This window comes from Onychostruthus taczanowskii, unplaced genomic scaffold (assembly GCF_017590055.1).
Source record: "Onychostruthus taczanowskii isolate IOZ18803 unplaced genomic scaffold, ASM1759005v1 scaffold4, whole genome shotgun sequence".
Classification (NCBI taxonomy): Eukaryota; Metazoa; Chordata; class Aves; order Passeriformes; family Passeridae; genus Onychostruthus; species Onychostruthus taczanowskii.
The window spans coordinates 15,960,623-15,982,969 of record NW_024501459.1 but is presented as its reverse complement, the minus strand read 5'-3'; the positions used below and the strand labels follow the sequence as shown (position 1 = coordinate 15,982,969).

Below are 22,347 nucleotides of genomic sequence, written 5' to 3'. Positions count from 1 at the left end.
TTAAAATTTTCCAATTGGCTTGCAGGATTTCTGACTTTGCCTAGTATTGTCTCAGTCTGAACAAATGACTGAATAAGTTGCTTAAAGTCACTTAAAAACAGGAACTGGTGCAACTTCAAGTTGTTTCCTGTCATGCAGAGTCACTGTGTACGTTTGCAAAAATTCTAGAGACCTAAACTGCATTGGTTTCAGGGCTGACTTTCATCTGGTTTCCAATGTCTCAGGCTTGCAAGTTCATGCCTCTGAGTCATGCTGGTTAGGACATCTCATTGAGCTTGGGTTGTTCATCAGACAGCCAAAACTATTTCAGCTTGTTTGCTGTTGGCTGTAGATAAAGTGGCTCTGGCAGCACAGACCAATCCCAAGATCTCCCTGCTGAGGGCTTTAATTGATAAGTTAATGTAGTTTTTGGCATTTACACCTAGGAGCAGCCTTCTGTTCCAGAACTGGATAGCCTGCTTATGCTCCTGAGTAGTAGCTGTGCTCTGAGCTTAGCTTTTGCTGTTGATCAGTGATGTGTCCCTTTGCTCAGTTGAGTGCAGGATATATTTTGATTTGCTTAAGTTGTCCACGCAGTATCTATTAATGTATTGGCACCCTGTGAAGCGCACCTGACAGTTTTTAGCTCTTGTTTTGTGTGCTCTGATAGTGGGTGAAGGGACTCATTATCTTGGTTATGACCTATAGGCATTGCAATACAAATTAAAGCATACCTACTACTTACTTATCTCAACTATTTCTTACTTATCTCAACTATTTTTTAAGTGAAATAAGGAGTAGAACATATTTGAAAGTGTCTACATTCCAATTGCTATCACTTCATTTGAATACAAGTGAGTGTTGTTTGGTAAATAAGTTTTGTCTGCAGCATTTCATAGGGTCATTGTTTGTGAGGAACTGGATTATAACTTTTATTCCCTAAGAGCTCAAAGCTAAGTAGAAGAAAATATCTTGCAATAGCTTAAACCTGAAAGAAGGCAGAGATCTGGATCAGCTTTGTCCTCTATCATTCTGCTTGGGTGGTTCATTCCACATATTATCAATATCAACATTTGAACAAAAGCAGCAGCCAGCTAAAGCTAATCTAACCATGATTAAGGTCATGCTGATTAAGTTTGTACATGTATCAATCCTATACCTTTGTGGTTGCTGTCACTACTTTAAACTCCTGTTCTCACCCTTTCCAGAGTGTATAGCCATAGTTACAACTAATTGCAGTAAACTCTTCAGCAATAGGGGTTTTGCTCAAAAATACTTTGGGGTGTTAAAACAGATTTGTGTATTTCACACTGAAAAAATGAGGCAGCTGCATTGTTCTGAGCTGCCATTAAAAAAAAGCAGTCTGTTATTTTTCATAAAATGGTTATTTGCTGCCTGTACTGCCATAGAAACCTAGATTGCCAGGTGATGTGTTCTGTGTATGTCCCCTGTAGGAACAAATAACGTCTGATTCCATTCTTTGGGTGATATTTAAAAACAATATGGAATTTCTCATAGCAGCAATTTTCTTTTGGGGTTGAAAGTCCTGGGAAATTCTAAAGGAGCTTCTGATTAATCCTGTATGCAGTCTTTAAGAAGTTAGCAGATGTATAAATATCCCACCCCTAAAAATGCATATGCCATCCGTAAAGTACTTCAGTGGATATGAGATACAGCAACTTGCATCCTAAGCAATAAGGACAAGAAAGAACTTTCATGATTTCCTGTTCACTGTTTCTGTTTTTCCTGTTCCTATTCTTCCTGCCAGGTCTCAAATCTGTAGGAGAGTTCAGGGTTGTAGAGTTCACAGTATGTGAAATGTGGAGTTTTTAAAATAAATGACTAAGATCTGTTTTAGTAACTTTTTATTTTTTTAATTAATTCCAAGAAATGTAGCACTGCCCACTTCAAGAATAAGACTGGACATCTAGATGGAATGTTTGTTCAAGGTCTGGCCCACACTTCTCAAAGCCTTGTGCAATGAAACACTTGATTTGCAAGACACTTAGACAAAATAGCATGTAGGGCACATGGGATTAGAATGAGTAGGACTGATTGGAAAGGCTGGCATTTTGATTTGTGAGTTAATACCTTTGGCAAGGGTTTGTTTTAGTGCAAGGCTTGGCTTGTGCTTTGGTGAGGGCAAATCCTGAGAGATGAAATTACAAACTGTATCATTTATCATGATTCAATAGCAAGGAGTGATCCAAAAACTGTAAAAGAAAAAAGTTACAGTGCTAGGATGACATTCAGAGTGACAACCTTGTTGCCATGGTGGAGGTTGTAGACTGTTACTGCTGGTTTTAAGAGAAAAATATTAAAGCTGACACCTTTAAATGACAGACTCTTTTCTTTGGAATGACAGAAATAAGACTTTGATATGGAAGTCATGACATTATTTTAGGCAGTCACTTTTAGTAGCGCTTTAAAAGCAGTGGCTTTCCCTGTTTGGTTTCTGCATGTTTATTTGAGCAAAATGAGGAGCATAAATGCAGCTGGATCCCATAAACTAAATTAAATAGGTCTGTTTAATTAGCCAGATGATCAAACCTCTGGATCTGAGCTGAAGTGCACTCACTGAGAAGCACTGAATTGTAGACCATGGACACCAGAGAGGCAAGTGGTGATAATAATGTTTGCAAAACTTCTCAGCTATTGTCTCCTGCCAATGAGGAGTCATCAACATGAATTCATATAAGGGTTCTGAGAAAATGTTATCTTTTTCAGTCAGCTGCTCAGTCTGCTGTGGCCTGTGCTGGGCACAGTGATCATGCTGGTTACTACCTGGCACAGTATTTGTCACAGCATCCTGGCTGCTGCAGGACACTGCCGCACTGAGCAGTTTGAAGGACAGATTCAGGTTTTTCACATAAACCATAAAGCCATTTACTCAACTGGAGGTTCTAACCCTAATCCCACTGAATTCATTTGGAGCATTTATTTCCGTGGGACTATTACCGACAGTAGCTTCTGCTGTATGTAGTTATATGTTTTTGCTAAGTCCTTTATTTGTTTGTGGGTTTTTCTGAGACATAAAACAATTATATATATATTTTTATTTGTTTGTGGTTTTTTTGAGACATAGAACAATTTTATATGTATTTTTATATCTTTACAACATATTGTTTAGACTAATTTGGAATTTGTTTGTGGTTTTTGTACATCCATGAGGGTACTAATATTTGCTACAAATAAATGTCATCTGTTTTATTTTGGCTTCCTTGGCTTCTGCAAATTTCCAAAAGTGTTAGTATTCCCTCTTCATGCAACATATGATAGACAAAATACTCAGGTTTTGGTTTTGTAACAGTTCTGATGGTTCCATCCTGTCTTTTGGTTAATATATGTATATATATATATACTTCCTGAAGCAATTTCTGACAAAGGTCTGGTTGAGGGGAAAGATTTTTAAAAGCATGATTTCAACCTTTTCAATTTTTTAATTACCCTACTGAGGGCAGAGAATATATTACCTCCTTTTTTATGTTTCTTGGTTTGTCCAGATAAGGGGACAGCTTTTACCCTCAAATTCTGCCATTCTCAAGTTTGCCTAGAGTTTTTGGCTAATAGTTAGAGGTTGTAAGCAACACTGGTATGGGGTTCAATTGAATTTGGCTGAAGCGTCATTGTAACATAAAGAATTTTTATGACCTTAAATTCATAGGCTACAAGCTGATAGGCTTGTAATTATTTGAGTGCCCTCATTTGCCTCTTGTGCTGTGTGGTATGCTGGAAATAGTTTAAATCAGTTTAGTTGAAAATGCAAAAAGAGTTTTCTTTATTTGGCCTCAATGAATTTATTAAAAATCTTTCAAATATTTTAATTGTTTTTCAAATTTTCACTGGTAAAACAAGGTGTTCTGAAGGAACAAATTTTACATTGTTGTAGATTGATTTACCCAATGGTTGCTCTCTCATTTTAGAGCAGATATGTGACTCAGTAGAAGTATTTGACATGTACTTGTGTGTACATGCATTGTTTGCAAAGCACAACTTTCAGAAACAGTGAGACACAAAGAAAGAGTATATACATTTTCAGTATAATATTAATTACATAAGAATGTGTACTTTTTCTGGATTGGAAAAAATATACAGCTATTATCTTATCAATGACCTTGAAAGTTCTACCTGCTCCTTTTCAGTCAGTCTGATTTGCTGTTACATTTTATAAGTAGCAAGTTAGAACATGTAATTAACTTCCAGAGAATACATTTTTCTTAAGTAATGCTTAAAATAATTGTAGAATATGAATTCCTAATAGTCAAATATTTCTCACAATGTGCCATAAACATAAAAATTTTTCCCTTTGAGAGCTTTGTCTTTTTATTCCTTGAATGACATTTTTATTTTTTCTTTGTCATTTGGGAGATATTCCAGCATATTGAATGAATTTCTGTTTGTTTGAGAAAATGTTTTGTGTCATGTAAACTGTTTTAACTGCCTAGTAGATATTATTGCCGTTTATCACTTATTTTTTTCCATGATTTATATTACATATGTCTCCATATTTCTCAGTAAATAAATCTAGCTGTCCAGCAAATCAATGGATTTTGTCTTTTTTCTTGTTTAAACTATTATGGTAATATTCACCATAATAGTTTTATAAGTCTGATGCAAATCCAAACACTGGCCAGCTGTATCTGGATTGTTTTTGTGTTTCCTGAAAGTCATGCTGGAATTGATGGAACCAGAACGAGAGATTCTACTATTGTCAGCTGACTGTGAGTCCAGAGAAAATCTTATGACCACACGCTGATATGATTCGTCCTATAAATCTTCAGTTCTTAGCAGAGGCACCTAATGCAGTAATTCATGCTGGAAGGAGGGATTGGGCCTGGGAAGTGCTTGGAACACCACAGTCCAGTCCATCCACAGTTCTGTGCTGCCCAGCTGTTTGTGAGCAGACGGCGAGCACATCAAGCCTGAGCTACAGCTCAGGCAAAGATGGGAAGGAAAGGTTCACAGCTCCCAAAGCCCACCAGGAACTCGTTCCTGGTCCTGCTCTCCATCTCTCACTAAAGATGCAGCCCAAGAGGCACAGTGACCATAATCATATTGAACGAGTTTCACTGGATAGGCTTAGCCATGAAAGAGTGTGAACACAAGTTCATGTCGAGAGGTGAAAGGGAAAAGATGAAAAGTGGCTGCTTCCTGTTCCCCTATGTTATAGGTTGACATTACCATCAAGAAGTTAATGATGCCCTTGGTAGTGATCCTGTGATCTGAATTTCCACTCTAAGGTCTTGTTGGAGATGATATATGACCTTTATATCCCCTTTATATTGGGTTCCTTCAAACTCAGCAAACTCTATATTTTATATATCTAGATTTATAGGTCTATAGATTTATATTGATATATACACCAGCATAAAGACTATTTTAGTAACAAGGGAGTAATGTAAAATATATTATTTATAGAAAAAGATAGATTTTGAGAAGTTAAAATTTTAAAGTCCTAGCTTGCTTATCCTTGAATTAAATACAATAGAGGTCTATTACGAGCTGTCCTCATTTGGCAAATATCTAGACATTTGTTTTGAAAAAGCATCAATCAAAACTTATGCTGTCCTTTCCATGGTCTAAAGACCAGTTCTGCTGACAACATAGTCATGAAAGCTGCAATTCCTGCTCACTTCTTTCTGAGCCAACAGTATCCAGACTATAGCAACAGCAGCTGCATATCTTCCCTGGCACAGAATGATTTAGGGTGGAGAGCAGATTCTTTCCCCTTCAAATCACTTCAGAAAATTCTTGGCAGAAAGTCAGCTCATTTGTTTTGTTCGAGTAAGGAGGCCTGATTTATCAGTACAGAAAAAGTATTCATGCACTATGCTGAATTGTATTAATTAATATTCTGTGACCCAAACCAGTTGACTTTGTTATTCTTCTGCTCCCAACATTTTTTAAATGCATATCTAGAATTTCATGTAATTTTAATACAAATATAGAAAAATCTACAAATTTGTGGCAATGTTTTGTATTTCTTTCTCCGTTGCAGTTTGTGAAGTAGTTTGTGATACAGGTTGTGGTATATGAAAGCACTGATCACAGATTAGACTTGCAAATATATTCTTTTTTTTTTTTTGTTTATTTTTATTTTTTAATGAATTTCTGGATCTACTAAAGATATACACCTTAATATAGAAATAAGACTTGTATTCTTGTCTTATACACTTATTAGTTTTTAGTCAATTTTTCTAAATTCGTAATAAATTATTTCTAAATTAACCTATGAAAATATTTTTTAAAGTAATATTATAAGGTTGTCTGGTATTCACAATGAAACAAAGTATTAACATCATCTCAATTCTGCATTAAATGAGTATAGGATGTTCTGGGATATGGCCTTTATGGTGTTATTTGCAATTCAGGAAGTATGGATTTATAAAAAACTCACAAATTTTATTATTTTTTATGTATGAATGCATATGCACATTTACATATTATAGAGAGAGCTATATTATGTCTCAATTTTTAAGATCATGATGCCTGAATATTTTTTCCACTGTTCTGAGATGTTGACATCAGATATATTTTTTTTTTGTCTACTCAGAAGGAAATTGATTTCTGTATCATATTTACTGGAGGAACAGCCACTGAAGAGTGATATTTGCTGTTGTGCAGCCTGAAACTGGGAAGTCATGCGGAAAATCAAGGTATGACCTGTTTGAAAGATAAAAGGGCAAATTTTTCGAATAGAGTAGAAAGGCAGAGTGTTGATAAAGCTTTCAAAATCCTCCCTTTTTCTTGGGCAGAATTAATCTTGTCCTGCTACAATCTGGCTTCAACTGTTCCCTCTATTTTTAGTTACTGATCCTAGCCAGGTCCTCAAATAGCTCAGAGCTGGTGTTGTTTGTGTCTGATGTAAAACTGATACAGACTTGGTTGTCATTTTCATTCATGTTTCATAATCTTCTCTAGTGCATACATAAAGACAATTCTTTGGTGTGCTGGGAGGGGATATGTTTATTGCTGTGGACTAGATCAGACCCCCATTGTTTGACACTTAGGGTGCTCCCCATTTGACCATAAAGGAAGAAATAAAAACATTTTAGTGATACTGAAATTACTTATTTACATTTAGTTGCAGAGAGGGGTCACAGTTAAGATCAGGAAGCTTTTTCTTCAGATTTGTTAACGGCAATCTCAGAGTTTCTATCTTATTTGTGTATTAAGTCCTTCATACAATCTATATGCCATGAGAAAGACCCTGTGAGATAGAAGTAGTGGTTTAATTGGCCCTTTGAGAAAAACATTAATTTTTTTTAAAAAATAGGCCATTAAAGAGCTTTTCAAATGTCATTGATACAAATCTTGGTTCCACAAAAGTGAAAGAGTATATATGTAAGAAGTTGCAGGAGGTTTTTATTGATCAATTAAATTAAAATAGGCACCATGGGGAACAAATCTACCAACAAATTTGTGAATAAACCCATTAGTATTTCCTTATGAAGTACTTGTATCTCTAATTGCATTACTTTTTTTCCTACGGCGAGGTATGTAAGGAGACTCATTAATACAATTTAAAACATCTGATAAGAGTTAATTTTTGAAATAAGATTTTTCTTCTTTTCTATGAAATGATGCATCTTTTCAAGCATTATAGATTCTCAGATTTAGAAAATTGGAATGTAATTGTTAATTTTGGTTCTGTGTCTCTGAGAAATGCATTCAGCAATCCATACAATATTCCTGCATTCTTGTTCCTTTAACTTCACATAGGCATAAAATACTCCAAAATGAAACTGGTTGTTGAATGCAAGCACATTCAGCTTTACCTGTAGAAAAGATGAAGCAAGTGTTATGATAAAATATCAAGGAAGATGAATGGGATTTTTTATGGTAGCTTTTATGTTCAAGATTTCTTGCAGCTTTGCAACTATGATTATATTTAGCAATCTCTTGAGTATCAGTGTAATTGAAATGTCATCTGTGGAATAATTTTGGTAATAGACTACAGCAATATTACAGGAAATAAAAGACAGTGGTGAAATACCTTCTCTAGTAGATTACTCAAAAGAAATTCAATTAAGTGGTGTATATGAGATAGCTTTTGGATAGGTTATCAGGATTGATAGCTCTGTAAAAAGTCTTCAGAAGATTGTTATAGGATTAATCTTACTTAAAAAGTTAAATTCTTCTATTTTGATTCAGCCAAATGTTGACAGCCATCAAAATTCTATATTCTTGAATAGAAAGCAGTATAGCAGAATCAAAAGCCTGGTACCTCATTCTTGCTTTAACTATTTTTCTATGTGAGTAACAGTCATTTTTGTATTTTAAGGTTAGAAGTTTTACCTCATGTTCAAAAAATGCGTCTTCCAGTGTCTTTTCTCCAGTGCCACTCCCTACACCTTCAAACACAGCCTTGTATTCCTAAAAGCACAAACAACCACTCCATGGAAATAAGGTACTTTTGCATTCTGTGCAGCACAGACACCTAACATTACTTTGTAAATTAATCTTCGTTAAGTAATCTTTCTGTATAGAGGACCTCCTGTATAGATTACAATTCTACATAAATCAAAATTTAAAAGCATATAATCAGCAAAATAAAGAAAAATAAGATTTGTTCTTGTATTTCTTATCATCTTTTCCAACAATTTAAATTAATTTGCTGAAGGCACTAAAAGAGACATTGTGGAATGACATGTGACTTCTCACTCCTTTGGGCAGAGAGCACTGAATTTCTTGTACAAATAGTATCCATCAGAGCCAGAGCTCTAAATGGAGCCAAAACACTGAACTCTGATCATCACATGGCTGTTCCTTTTATTTCCAGTAGTCAGCTGGATTTGCTTTACCTGCATTAATATTGTATCCAAATCCATTAGTCTGATTTGGTCATCCTGGAATATCCTTTGCAGATACATTTGACTTGATTTCTTAGGTGTTACGTTTCTATGAATTTCCTTCTCTGTGTGTTTGGTTTGTTTTTCCCTTAAAGTAGGAGTGCAGTAGATGTCTACTACAATGGTTCCCAAATTCACCTAGATAACCCACCATCTCGTGAACAGTCTTGCTCCATACCTCACTGACATGGTAACTCATGATTAAAATGTTCTGCCTATGCATAGGAGCAGATGCACAGCTCCACCTTTGTGGGGCTTTTTGCAGAAAAAGCAATATACCAGACATTTTCTGTGTACCTACTTAGAGGTAGCTTAAATATTATAGTTAGACAGAGTACAGCAGTTAATTCATAGATCAACTGTTGCAGATTAACTAATCTTTAATAACAGCAATATTTGCATATTTTAACTTTAATATTTAATATTAACATTTTCATCTAGTTCTTTGAATCAATTAGTGCTTTAGAGAAAATGTTTGAGAAGGGAATTTTTATGGTATACTGACAATAAATAAGGTTTGACTAATCTGTGACATTAATTGTTTTGTCAGCTCAGTTTAAAATGTTGTATGGCTATGCTCCAAAATCTTGGAGGCAGAAGCAACAAAGTGAAACTTAATTTGGGGAGAGTTAATGGAGTAGGAAGAGTTTTATTTACTAGATGTGATTTGCTCTTACTTAAACATCTCTGTAAGAGGAACTTTGTACTGCACTAAAGTAATAATGTCTTATCTTAATCTTATCTCTTCATATCAAAAGTCTTTGATCTCATACACATTTTTATGGGAACTTTAGTACCTCCGCTGATTTTCTTCCTCTCGTGAAAATTCTTTTAACTTATGTGTATACCCTTAAAAATTTTGCTGATGTCAGGAGATGTTAACTATTTTTACACTGGCTTTTTGTTTTAATAAATTAGTTTACATACTGCATAGTATTCTGCAACACACTTCACTTGCTCGTAGTCATCTGCATTGGCCAACAGGTGTAAGCCTTCTGGATAAAGTTTTCCACAGGTTGGATACAGCTTCTCTCGGTCATCTTTACTCAGCTCAGTGCCAAATGAATTAATGGTGATGATAAAAGCACGTCTGTCTGCCTCAAACTTAATATGCAAAACAAAGAATAAAGAGGTGTTATTAGACATCTCTTTCTAAATTAGGGTGGGTCTATCCTGAGGTTTTTAAGTAAGTCAAACAAGGAATTTTTTTTTTTTTAATTCTACTTGGGAGCATTGGAAACATACCTTATTTTTATAACTGTAAATTCTTCTTTGCAAATATGCATTACATTTTAACTAGAAAATCAAACAAGATTTTACAACTACAGTTTTTTTTCTGTGATTTTTTTCCTAAAAATATCATTTCTGCTGCTTCCTCATTTCCCTGCTTAGTTACCCAGATGCTGACAAGAAAAAATATCTTCACACCCTCCCATGTAAGATTATGCATAAAATAAATATAAATATAACTAATAAAGGAAAGGATGAAGAATCAATAGTACTGCCCATAACTCAAAGTGCTGTTGATAGTAAAAGTTGAATGAAAATCCTAAAAAAATGTAGTTTCTGAATGCACATATTTAAAATGATAATTTGATAAGGAGGAGGGGACCGTTTACTTGCTAAGTTAAAGTTTTAAGTGTTTCAAATAACAGTTAATTTTTAATACATAGAATAAAAGGCTGTATTTCTTCTGTCATGTTTAGTTGCCTGTAGTATCTGTATTTTCACTGCAGCAGCAGACTGAAAGGCAATCCAATGTCTAGATCTCAGGTTCTTATTTTGTACAAGGCAAAATTTCACTTACCATTCTTACAGCATGACTTAAAAATGCAGTAGTAAATAAAAACAATCTTCTCTTCTGTCTTGAGATCTAAATTTACTATGGTTTTAGTTCTTTATTTTATTCCTTACTTTCATGTTTTAACAACAGCAGAGCCCTTGCTAACTGCAGGGATTACACAGGGAAAATCTTCCCAAGTGAAGTATACGCACATTTTAGGCAGCTTACAAAGTTTCTTATGCTGTGAGTATTTGAGCTAGTTTAAGCAGAGAGGTGCTCTTTTCATTTGAATAATAAGGCTGCATTTGCAACACTAATCTGCCACTTTAGCAAAAACATGTATTCACATCTACTCTTGTGTATGGGAACACACAAATAACAGGAACTCACTACTCGCTGGCACTGACTTCGCAGTAAGGATAAAGGAGTAAACAGTAAAGTAATGAGAAGAAAATAAGCATGCTTGAAAAGATTTCTAGCTAATGAATAACAGGGCCAGACTTCACTTCCCTAATTAATAAAAATAAGCCTATTAGACCTACTGAAACAATTTTAGAAGGACAAATGTTTTCTTTTTTTAACTTGTTAAAGCCAGGTAAAATCTAGCTGTTAGATGTGTAATATTTTGTTGGTAGAAAATGTTAGAGGCAATTGCAACTAATGGTAGCAGGTGGGAGTTCTGCTTCTGGTGGCTTCCAGTTTGAGAAAATTTTTAGGATAACTCCCATCCATTCAGACCTCTCAATTCATCAAATTATTGGTACACTTACAGAGAGTAAGGCCATGAGGCAATTACTTGGGGACAGTTCATCTGATTGTTGCAGGTGGAGGTGGAGTCAGAGGATGACCATTTCCTTAGTGCATGTTTGCATGCGGGAGACTGCTGGTTCAGAATTTGGCATGAGGCCGTGCTAACAGACACAGCTTTAGGTGCAGTGCAGCGCAGTCCTGCAGTTTCTTGCCAGATTCAGGGCTAACCACGCAGCGTGTGTTTCACAGTGGAAAAGAGATCATCAGTTTGGCACCATATGTGGTAGTCAAGGAGTTGGGGAGCTAAATACCTCAGCCTCATCTGTAGGGTCAGGCTGGTAGTCTTACATATAAGATTCCAAAATAAACAGCAAGTATTCATTTGAATAATTAAACTTGTATCTTTTTGTGAATCCAACCATCAGCAGTCTGTTCAGTGTGTCTCTTCAGGTTAATAAAATGTTATAGAAAAGAAAATCTTCTACAGAAAAGTTTATCCTCCTGGCTGATTGACATTAGATAGGGATTTTAAAGAAGCTTATCACAGGCTAAATTGTTACCACTGATATAAATGGAGTTTTACCACATGCTTAAACTACCATTAGTAAGTAATCTGCAGTGAGCATGAATTTCTATTTAAAAACAAACTTTCTGAAAAAATCTGAATCAACTATGCCAGCCAGTCTCTTGATTTTTATTTTTAAAAAAGAAAAGTCAAAATACTTAATTTCTATTCAGTTTAACTTGATTAGGAACACTTTGTTTAGAGCATAAATTAAAACGTTGTGACTTGCTTAATTAAAATCGGAAATTGCAAACCCTTTTAGTACATTATTTTGTAAAATGTAATTCAGACACATTCTTCCCTGAGGAATGAGCTCCTAGTGTTATTATCTCTCTTCTTAATGCAAATTTTCAGTATGATGTCATCAGGCCTCAGTGAATTTTTTTTGGTTTCCAGGGTGTAAAATTGCTTATCCAGAAAAAAAGACTCCTGGAAGCAAGTGGGTGGTCTGGCTGTCAGCCTCTGCAAAGAATTGTGACAGACTAAGTGAGAAAAAAAAAGAAAAGGGGACCTGAATGCTGAGAATTCAATATTAGCAATTTCTGCATCTTTTATTAAAATAACAGAGACAAAAATATCATTCACTAGATGCATGTATGCTTTGAGGGGAGGACATTAGGAACTTTGTATGCCATGGAAAAAAATATTAAATTTTGCTGAGTTGACACAAAAATGTAACACAGAATGTTCTACTTTTTTATATGACACTAATTCCAAAGGTCACTGAACTCTAACCTAAATCACTAATTTTAATAGGAGACTAAACAAACATAGCAGTGACATGAAGCTTGAAGATTACTGATTAATAAATAGACAGTGATGCCAGGCTTTTGCTATCCCAAACTCAATAATCAAAATTTTTGGGTTTTCTACATAATGGAGAGAAATGTTAAAGGGCAACAGGCTGAGATTAGTGAACCATTTTTTCTGTTCTGCTCTCTTATACAGAAAAATGTTAACTGCGACTGGCTCCTCCTTAGTAATGGTCTAGCTGCTGTTCTATTAAAAAGGTAAAAGTCATCCTTGAATACACTGTTCATTACATCTTAGAAAAAACAGGTATATTTAGAGGAGAAGCAAACATTTCACAGCTACCTTTGCAAATGGAGAGAAATTGAACAGGAAAAACAAAATGAGACAATTATGACAACATTGTGGAGTACTTTAATGTAAAAAGACTGAATGTTTCTTACCTCAAGAATAGGTCTCATTATTTCTGCTGTAGTACCACCTTGTTTTTCACAAAACTTATAAAATGCCTCGAGGTAAGACTACATGAAAGAAAAAGAGAAATATTTTAAATGCTTAAGACCTGGACCAGGATTGCACATAGCCATGAACCTCATTTTTAAATACTTCTATTAACTTTGATAATTCCACCCATGAATTTCGATTTTAAGTATGTGCTTAATTACTTAGTTCAAATGAAAGTTGAAATATTTGAATGCAAATATCTTGTTTTTACAATTTGAGATCAAATGTTTTCAAAAATTGTAATAAGAAAATATAATGTTTTACTTGCTCTCTGAAGAAGAAACTTTTTGAGCTCCATTGAGCTTCCACTGCATAATAAGCAGATGGCTAAAGGAAACTCTTCATTTATAGTGTGTGGAGGAGGGGATTTGGGCATATGCCACGGCTGTTGGGCCAGCAGGATGAGGATACACAAACTAATCCCTGCTGCTCTACCCTAAACCCTGGATTAGGAGAGAACAGCAGACAAAGCTTCTGTAATACTGGTCTGCAGAGCCCTCTGGTCTATTAAGGATTCTGGCATCTGCACCCATTTCAAAGTACTTGTGCAGAAAGGACACAAAATATCTCAGAGATGCTGTTCTGCCTGCCTCTCAATCTCCCAAAATACTGTATTAGAGAACATTTATGTTAAAATGCATTTACTACAGCTTTACACAATCTTGTTAGGAGCTGTTACTAACTATGCAATTAAGTGAATTTTAAGTAGAGACATCTCAAGGGGGATCTACTGCATAAAATTATGCATTAGGTTCTGTATAGTACTATCTGATAGTAGAGCAGAAGCAATTGATCACATTGACAGCTGAAGTAAAGGAGAAATTATCTATTAATAATTTAATAGTGTTTGCAGAATGGTCCCCCTAATGTTCAGATGAGCAAGAAGAAAAAAACCATAGATTTGAAAAGTGTTAATATATGGACATCCACACAGGATATAAGAATCAAATATGTATGTTACCAAATTGGAAAAAGTGTCTAGTATAGTAGTACTGTGAAAGAATTAAAATACATTAAAGAATTAATATACGTAGGCATAATTGATGTTGTATCGAATGAGAGAATTAGTAAACGTTTTAAGAATTAAAAATTGGCTTTGAAATTTATAAATATCTCTGTAAGACAAACAGAATTTTATTTTCTTTCCCCCCCAGTGCAATCAGATCACTGTAAAAATACTTCCTGCAATCTGGGAATCCACTGTGAAAGAAAAATGATAAAGATTTTGAAGAGAATGTGCCAGGAAGAACCATTGATGGATTGCAGTATGTATAGACTTTAAAGAGAGCATTGTAAGAGCAGTGACCTGGGTGCTAAGATTTGTAAAATACTTTGAAAATGCAAGGCTCATATTAAATGCATATCCTTGCAGCACTGTGCTGTAACAATGCTAAAAATTATTTTTAAAGGAAGAAAATTATACAAAATCCCTAAGTAAAAATCAAAACCATTAGACCCTTTCAAATCTCATCTTCCTTATATAAATAAAGATAAACATTAGCCAAAAGCCTGCCTGGTGGCACTCAGGAGCTAAGAGTTCTCTGGCGTTTGGTGGCTGAGTTATTCATAAACAAATCTGGATCTGGATATTAGCCTGACATCTAGATCATTTTCATTAATGAGATATTAAATTAGAATTTGGATGCAGACCTAAAATTTGAAAAGTCCCCAAACAGTGGAGTAGAAAAGGAAGCAGCTGGGTTTCATTCCTGGACTTGAAATCAACCAGATGACCTTAGACAGCTTGCTTTATCTCACCATACTTCTGTTTTCCCATCCATAAAAAAGGGTTAATGATACTGACCTGCTTTGCTGAGACATTTGATAAACCCCAAATATTATCATTTTGTTGCAAAGACTTGCCTTGTACAGTTTGTTGCGCATTATTTCAATGTTCATTTCATCCAGGTCATTTTCAGACAGGCAGTCTTGAAAAAAAGCAGCTGAAAGCAGAGTTTATAACATGGCAGTATAAATCTGCATGCTGATAATATGCATCTCCTGTCTATTGCTCACTAGTGTATGAACAAGGATCCGAGGGTTCTGTTGTACAAGAAAGGGTGATACAAAAGAGAGGAAGAAAAATCCACTTGATTTTCCCCTTATCCTCCTATCCCCTCCTTTTTAATGAGAATCTGCAGTGAGGGGAATCAATCAGTGCTGCAGGCAGAGCCCATGTCTCCAGAGAGAATCAAATGGGAATGCTAATGAAAGACCTAATCTTCTCTAAAGTATATAGTTTGGTTATTATGGAGATTTTCTAGTGAGGGACATGAAAAATAATTTTTGTCTGAAATCATGCAGGTATTCTGCAATTGTTAAGGAGAATCCTCTTTCCTATTTTCCTATTTTCTTCTTTGCGTATGCAGTGTGGGAAAGGCAACAGGTTGCAGCTCATAAAGGGCACGTGCTTTGACCTTGACCATCTGTGCTTAGGGATCCTCATCAGAACTGACTAAAGAGCAAGCTTTTGAGCAGAGAGGCAGTGGATGAATTTCACTTGTGCAGCTGGACCATTTAAAAAATATGATATTCATAACCAACGTGTACCTCTCGCTGTTGCTGAGCTATCCCAGTGGGGCAGAGCAGTACCATACGAAAAAGTGCTTTCCCAAGCAGTGGCAGTGGAAGACAATATTTACAGAGAAGATGTGAACCTGGCCATATTTTGTGGTCTTATCCCTTCCTACTTTTGCAGCATCCAGATTTTGAATGGAGAATATCAGGAAGCGTAGCCCTGAGAGCTCCCTTCAGTATCTCTTTGTAGATCTATTGCCCACAAATTTGTCCCATGACTTTAAAGTGCTGATAACTCTCTCTTCTTTTACGAACTAGTTCAGGAAAAAAAAAAAAAAAAAAAAAAACAAAACCAAAACAAAATAGAAATTTACTACCATCTGTGTGAAAGCAGTGGTTTAGTTTACCTTTTAGAACTAGTTTTCTGCTGGCACTTGGTCTTATGAAGGATTTGGTAAGCAGCAGTTCATAACTCACTGTGAACAAACCACTGCTCTAAGGAATCTGTGAATCATGTCCATGTCTCTCATCAGCTTTGTCCACTCCAAACTGCAGTCTGGACTTTTTAGTCTGTCTACACATGGCAGCACTGTTCATTTTAGCAGCCCTGCTCTGTCCCTCCTCAGATTTCACTGTACAGTGCCCAGGCGCTGATGGGAGAGTGCTGCAGGGTGGCCTCTGTGAGGGAAAGGCAGGACTGTGCTGTGCTGGACACAGGCAGCTCCAGCTGGGACCCACCAAGGGCACAGCCCAGCCCCTCAGTCGAGCAGGTCTATCTGAAGGGCACCTACCTGAAAAACAAACTGGGATTTTTTACCAGGACATGTAATGATAGGACAATGGGGAATGGCTTTAAACTGAAAGAGGGTAATTTCACATTAGGTGTTAGGAAAAAATTCTTTACTGTGAGGATGATGAGACAGGAATAGGTTGCTCAGGGAAGTTGTGGATGCCCCATCCCTGAAATTATCCAAGGCCTGGTTGGATGGAGCTCCGAGCAACCTGGTCTAGTGGAAGGTGTCCTTGCCCATGGCAGGTGGGTTGGAGCTAGATGACCTTTTATCTCACTTCCTACCCAAACCAGTCTATGATTCTATGGCTCTAAACTCTCCCTGCCCCTTGAGACTGCCCTGCCTGTCTGGAGGGATGAAGTGCAACCTGTGGGCATAACAGGGGGGCAGAGAAGAGGAGCCTGGCATGAAGGAGCAAAAAAGGCTGGAGGAAAGGTATTTTCCCCCAGGTTTCCCCAAGTTTTCCCCTAAATGTTTCATTATTTTCTGTTTGTTTCCTTATATCTGGATCAGTAATTAAATATGTCATACATATACAAATCAGTAATAAATCAAGTTAATTTCCCCACAGATTTAGTCTGGTTTGCCTGCAACAGTACTTTGTGGGTGATCTCAACTCACAATCTATTTTTTCCACCTTTTTTCTCCCTCTCATTGTGCTGACAGTAGGGGGTGAGCAAGTGGCTGGGTGGGATTTTTTTTCTGTCTGGGGCCAACCTATCACACCTTTTTGAGAAGCAGATCGCAAAACCTCTCACAGTACTGAAGATGAGGGCACATAATGATTTCATATACATTCAAATACATCCAGTTCTGTCCTATTCTCAGTGCCCTTCACAGGCTATTAGGTTTTGTTCATGTTGCCTGCTGCACCACATTGAGCAGAATTTCATCTTAATTTCATAATGTGACATTCCCAAACTTTACCCTCCTTTGCTCTTAGATTTAGTTCTTCAAAATAGGACTTTTCTTTATAATTGAACCATGCCCAGATCTCAAGAGGAAATATGGGTTCTACCACAACATCTAATATTTATTAGTAGCTGTCTGCTTGATCCTTACTGAAGACATATTTTTTAATATAATGTAGGTGTTGAAATAAAAGTATATATGTTTTAAATCAGTGACTGCTTTGAAAAGAAAAGATATGCATTGCACTTCTTGAGTAACATGTTTTTTTCTGAGTCTGCTACCCAAGGTGGATATAGAAGCTATTAATAAATTTTAATAGAGTATGTCCTGAACACCACTTCAGATGTTCTTGATCTACAATTCAAGATTTGTGTTAACAAAACAGAGCATATCCAGTGGGAAACATCCTGTTCAAAAAAAAAAAAAAAAAGAAATAATTTAGTGTTTTTACCTAAAGGTGTGTCAACCAAAATTGCATTGAAGAGTTCAGTGGGGTTTGAGGCAATGCTGACTGCTTCCATTTGTTCAAAGCTCCCCAATGGATGGCACTTGGGAACAAGTTCAGCTATGGGTCGCTGATGTAATGTGCCAGTTATTAAAAGAATTACGTTGTCAATCATATAGCTGTATCTGTATTGGAAAGAAAATGTAAAAATAAATTATTTTTATCATCAACTTCACTTGAAAAAATAAAACCCGAAAATTTTTGAAAATTAGCCACAATACCAAAGTATTATCAGAATGCATGTTCATTCTGTACCAATAGGTCATCAAAAATCAACAGAAGTTTTTCAACAGCAAGTAGATAACACAGCACTAGTTTTAAACCTGATTGATACCTGATTGATATGACTGATTTAGAAAGTGGACATTTTTAAAGAAGGTGGTACTGACACATGACTGTAATAAACATAACATCTGAGAGATGTAGATTCACTGTAACAAGTGACAATGAGTGGTAGTCAAAGCAAATCACCTGAGCTAGCAACTTTTCAAGTTTGGGATTTTTTTATTTCATATATACCATCTGGAAAAAGAAGTACATGAGAATCTCGGCACTAAAACTGCAGAGTTCATGCAATGTCCCATCTTAAGTTTTCTTCTCACTCAGTTTTAAATATCTTCCCATGAGAGGGCTAAGAAGAGGTTCTTACAGATTTCTTCTTATTACTTAAAGTTTTCTTTTGAGTAGAAGTTTTCTATCAGCTTCATACTAGTTTTAGTGTCAAAGGGGCTAATAAGAGTCTTGTCAGTGACTCAGAAATGGGAACACTATTCACTTGAATGCCAGTCTTGAGTTTGCATTGTTGACTAAGAACACAGCTAGAAACGTACAGAGATTTATATGTTCTCACTCAAAATATGTAAAGAGGGCTTGAGGATCTGGTGGAACGTAATTCAATGATTTGTGTGAAATATTTTTAACCAGTGTATCCATTATTTAACAAAAACAACAGTGAGCAAAGGCTGTGCATACACATCTATACATTTATGTCAATGAGTGTGAGAAACGAACTGCCAAAACTTTCACCCTTCCATTTTTATTTCCCTGAAACAAAATGTAAACATTGCATGTCCACAGGAATCCTAGGGCAGACTTTAAGATCCTGTTAATATATTAGCCTAAAAGTGGTCAGCTACACTGACCAGAAAAAAAAAGGTGATACTTTCTTTTTTACTGTTATAATAAAAATGCTTCTTGAAAGTTAGTTGAAGAGTTAATTGTTCTTTTTAAAATATATTCAAAGTATACAACCAAGGGGAGTAAATAGTTAGGTAAAATATCATGCTGCTATTTTGGTAATCCATGTTGCTGTACTGTTATAAAGCAGATCCCTGTTCTTAAAGTTGTTTAAGCCATTCATTTTCAAGTTTCATCTATTTATGATGGTATTGAGATCAGAGCTTTCTCTTAATCTGGCATCGAACAGCAGCTGACTTTTAAAATAACGCTACTTGGATCTAAGTACCTTACAATATGCCATATAACGTCCTCCTGGTTTTTATTTATTTGGTTCAAATAGCATAAAAATTATGACAGGTGTAGGATGTGTTGTCTTTCCCACTTTAAAAAGGTCTGCAATTTGCCACATGCCTAGGAATTAAATCACTTCCCTGTGCACCATGAAATTGCTAATCCTGCATGACTCATACCCCCCCTCCCAAATGTAGTTTTTCAAATTAATTAATTTCTACCACTTCTTCTGCCACTGTTCACATAAAGAAAACTGTTTCTGTTCTTTAAAATAATTAGCTGCAAAGACAACAGCTCTTCATATAAACATACAGTTTCAGAATTTATATTAGCAAGTAAAGCATGAAAATGTAGCAGTATCAAAGTAAATTTGCTCGTTTTAAAACTTAATAGAAATTCCAATATGTCACATTTACACTATTTTAACTGTTTTTTCTGTGTGGTAAGATATGTGGTAAGCTATTTTACTACTGTGTGGTAAGCTGTGTGGTAATATTACTCACGTGACAAAATTCAGAAAAGTGGCAAGTGGTTCAAAAGCATGGTTTCTAAAGTAATGAAATTCTGTGAGTAGTTTTGTTTTCAGTTTTTCATCTATGGTGGAAACAGTGAGAGGGCCAGTTTCATTAGCCAAGAAATTGCCATAGTCTGTAGTCTGTAGATGTAACTTCAGATCTGAAATTAAATTCAGGAAAGATCATGAGAATAAACTGTCATATTGTATGCAACCAAATTTTTTAAAAAATTAAATTTCTAATACATTTTTATATTAAGCAACTGATCATATTCTATTGAAAATTTTTTTGCATAGCTATAATATAGTGTAAATGCAAAATTGATGCAAATTTGTACTGCCTTCTACCAGTAAGACTTTCTGCATACTGTAGGAAAGAACAAATAATTTATGCCTTTGTCAGAAGTTTCACCATCAGCTTTCATTTTCAGACATACCAGACAGGCTGTTACTCACTACTGTCTCTAGTCCCTCCCTCATCAGGTTTGTTCAATGTTTCAGTTTCACTGATTTGCACCATTATAATGCGTCAGTTGTTGTGTCTGCTGCACTTTCATGGACTGTTTTGCATTAATAGGAACAACCCTTTAACTTTGGTAAAATCTTAAATATTCCCATGAAACATCTAAATCTCAAGTAAGATTATAATCTGCTGCTATCAGGCTGCCTGAAGAAGAGAAGAAAACACATCTTGCCTGGCACACATTCTGGACTCCAAATGGATTCTGCAGTGGAGCACTTGAAAGGGGAGAGTTTACATTCTCTTAGCATTTCTGGTTTGGCTTTCTCTGATTTATGGCTGACACTAACAAATCCTAAGAAGTTGTTCCAGACACTTGGGTCATTGTGACATTTTCTGTTTGAGCTCTGAACCCTGGTGACTGGGGAAAATTAGTTGTTTCAACCACAAAGTTCAAAGAAACTTTCATGATATCCTAGAATTATTATGACAAATTTTTTCTGCTAGCCATTTTTTACCATGAGGCATAAGAAAACATTTGAATAATTTCTTGCTGTTCAAAATAGTTTAACGTTTTCTTATAGAAAAGGCCCCACTGCAATCCATAATTGTGTTCAAATGCTATATTAAAACTATTTTAAATTATAGATTGGGATATTGTTATACGATCTGGGCATTTATAATAATTACATTTCTATGTGAAATCTGAACTGATAATTAGGGAAAAGGACAGCAACACTCCCACTGATGGAAATAAGGTTGTACCTGAAAGGAAGTTAATTTGCCGTTCGCAAGGTAAACATTGATCAGTAGATACTTTTGCCTCTTTCCCTATGTGCATACTTAGTATGCAGTAAGCTGCCTACACTGAGACCTAAAGCAAAAGAACTAGTACAGTGTGAAGCAGACTCCTACGTTTAGCACTGTAGCTTACTGAGATAATCTTCAAAGAGTCTTCTATGCAAGTTGGCTGCCACTCAAGGTTGCTCAGAGTCCTGTCCAGTCTGGCCATGAATGTTTCCAACCTCTCTAGGCAACCTCTTCCAGTGTTTAACCACCCTCCTTTTAAAATATTTCTTCCTTATATTTTGTCTGAATCTATTCTCTTTTAGTTTGAAACCATTGCCCCCTATCCTATTGCTACAGGCCCTATTAAAAAACTTGTCTCTATCTTTCCTGTAACTCCCCTCAGGTACTGAAAGTTGGCAATGAAGTCTTCCTAGAACCTTCTCCAGACTCAACAGTCCCAAATGTCTCAGCTTTTCCTCATAGGAGAGATGTTCCAGCCCTCTGATCATCTCTGTGGCCCTACTCTGGACTCAGTCCAACAGGCCCATGTCTTTCCTGAGGTGGGGACCCTGGAGCTGGACACAGTTCTCCAGGTGGGGTCTCACGAGGGCAGAGCAGAGGGGGAGAACCATTTCCCTCAGACACGTTTTCAGCTCATGTCTGACATTTTGTCCATGTGTAGTAGACATCCATGTCCCTTTCCACAGGTCTGCTTTTAATTCCTTCTTGCCCCAGCCTGTGTTGATACCAGGAAGTGCAGGACCTTACACTTGGCCTTATTAAATCTCGTGAAATTTGCATGGGCTCACTTCTCCAGCTTTGCTGGGTCCTGTCCTGTAGCAGGCTGGATTGCTGCTAGTATAGTACAGGGTAAGGAAGCAAAAAGGGCCTTTGCATAATATCCATAGAGGGTTTTATGCAGCTGCATGGTGAGATGTTCAGGTCCCAGTACCCACACATAGAGGGACTAAGTTTCTCTCCCAAGAGGCCTGGGGGTGAACTTGTTCAGTACAAAAATGAGGGCCAATCAAGGAATAGGGAGGAGTGGCTCAGGGATATAGAAACTGACATAGGAACAGGTCAAGGAGCCAATGGGGTCTAACAGCTTTTTAGGGAAAGCTTCTTGTGTCTCCCAAAACTAGGGAATGCCCCCCCCCCCCCCCCCCCCCCCCCCCCCCCCCCCCCCCCCCCCCGCCCCCCCCCCCC

At 36.4% G+C, this 22,347-nt stretch overlaps 1 protein-coding gene and 1 long non-coding RNA gene across 2 annotated transcripts in view; one reads left to right on the top strand and one right to left on the bottom strand.

Moving 5' to 3' along the window:
* Positions 1 to 2,845: 2,845 nt before the first annotated feature.
* On the top strand, positions 2,846 to 8,383 carry LOC121340237. The gene is made up of 3 exons (XR_005953275.1): positions 2,846 to 2,954; positions 6,533 to 6,635; positions 8,264 to 8,383. It is a non-coding gene; the product is annotated as an uncharacterized LOC121340237 (long non-coding RNA).
* The window catches only part of ATP6V0D2 (ATPase H+ transporting V0 subunit d2), a 20,274-nt gene continuing 5,522 nt past the window's right edge, over positions 7,596 to 22,347 (bottom strand). The window contains exons 2-8 of the mRNA XM_041412863.1: positions 19,882 to 20,053; positions 17,855 to 18,033; positions 15,047 to 15,126; positions 13,123 to 13,200; positions 9,759 to 9,935; positions 8,278 to 8,355; positions 7,596 to 7,757 (exon numbers count right to left, since the gene is read on the bottom strand). Of these exons, the coding sequence (XP_041268797.1) occupies positions 7,596 to 7,757; positions 8,278 to 8,355; positions 9,759 to 9,935; positions 13,123 to 13,200; positions 15,047 to 15,126; positions 17,855 to 18,033; positions 19,882 to 20,053 (926 nt within the window). The remainder of the gene's footprint in view (positions 7,758 to 8,277; positions 8,356 to 9,758; positions 9,936 to 13,122; positions 13,201 to 15,046; positions 15,127 to 17,854; positions 18,034 to 19,881; positions 20,054 to 22,347) is intronic.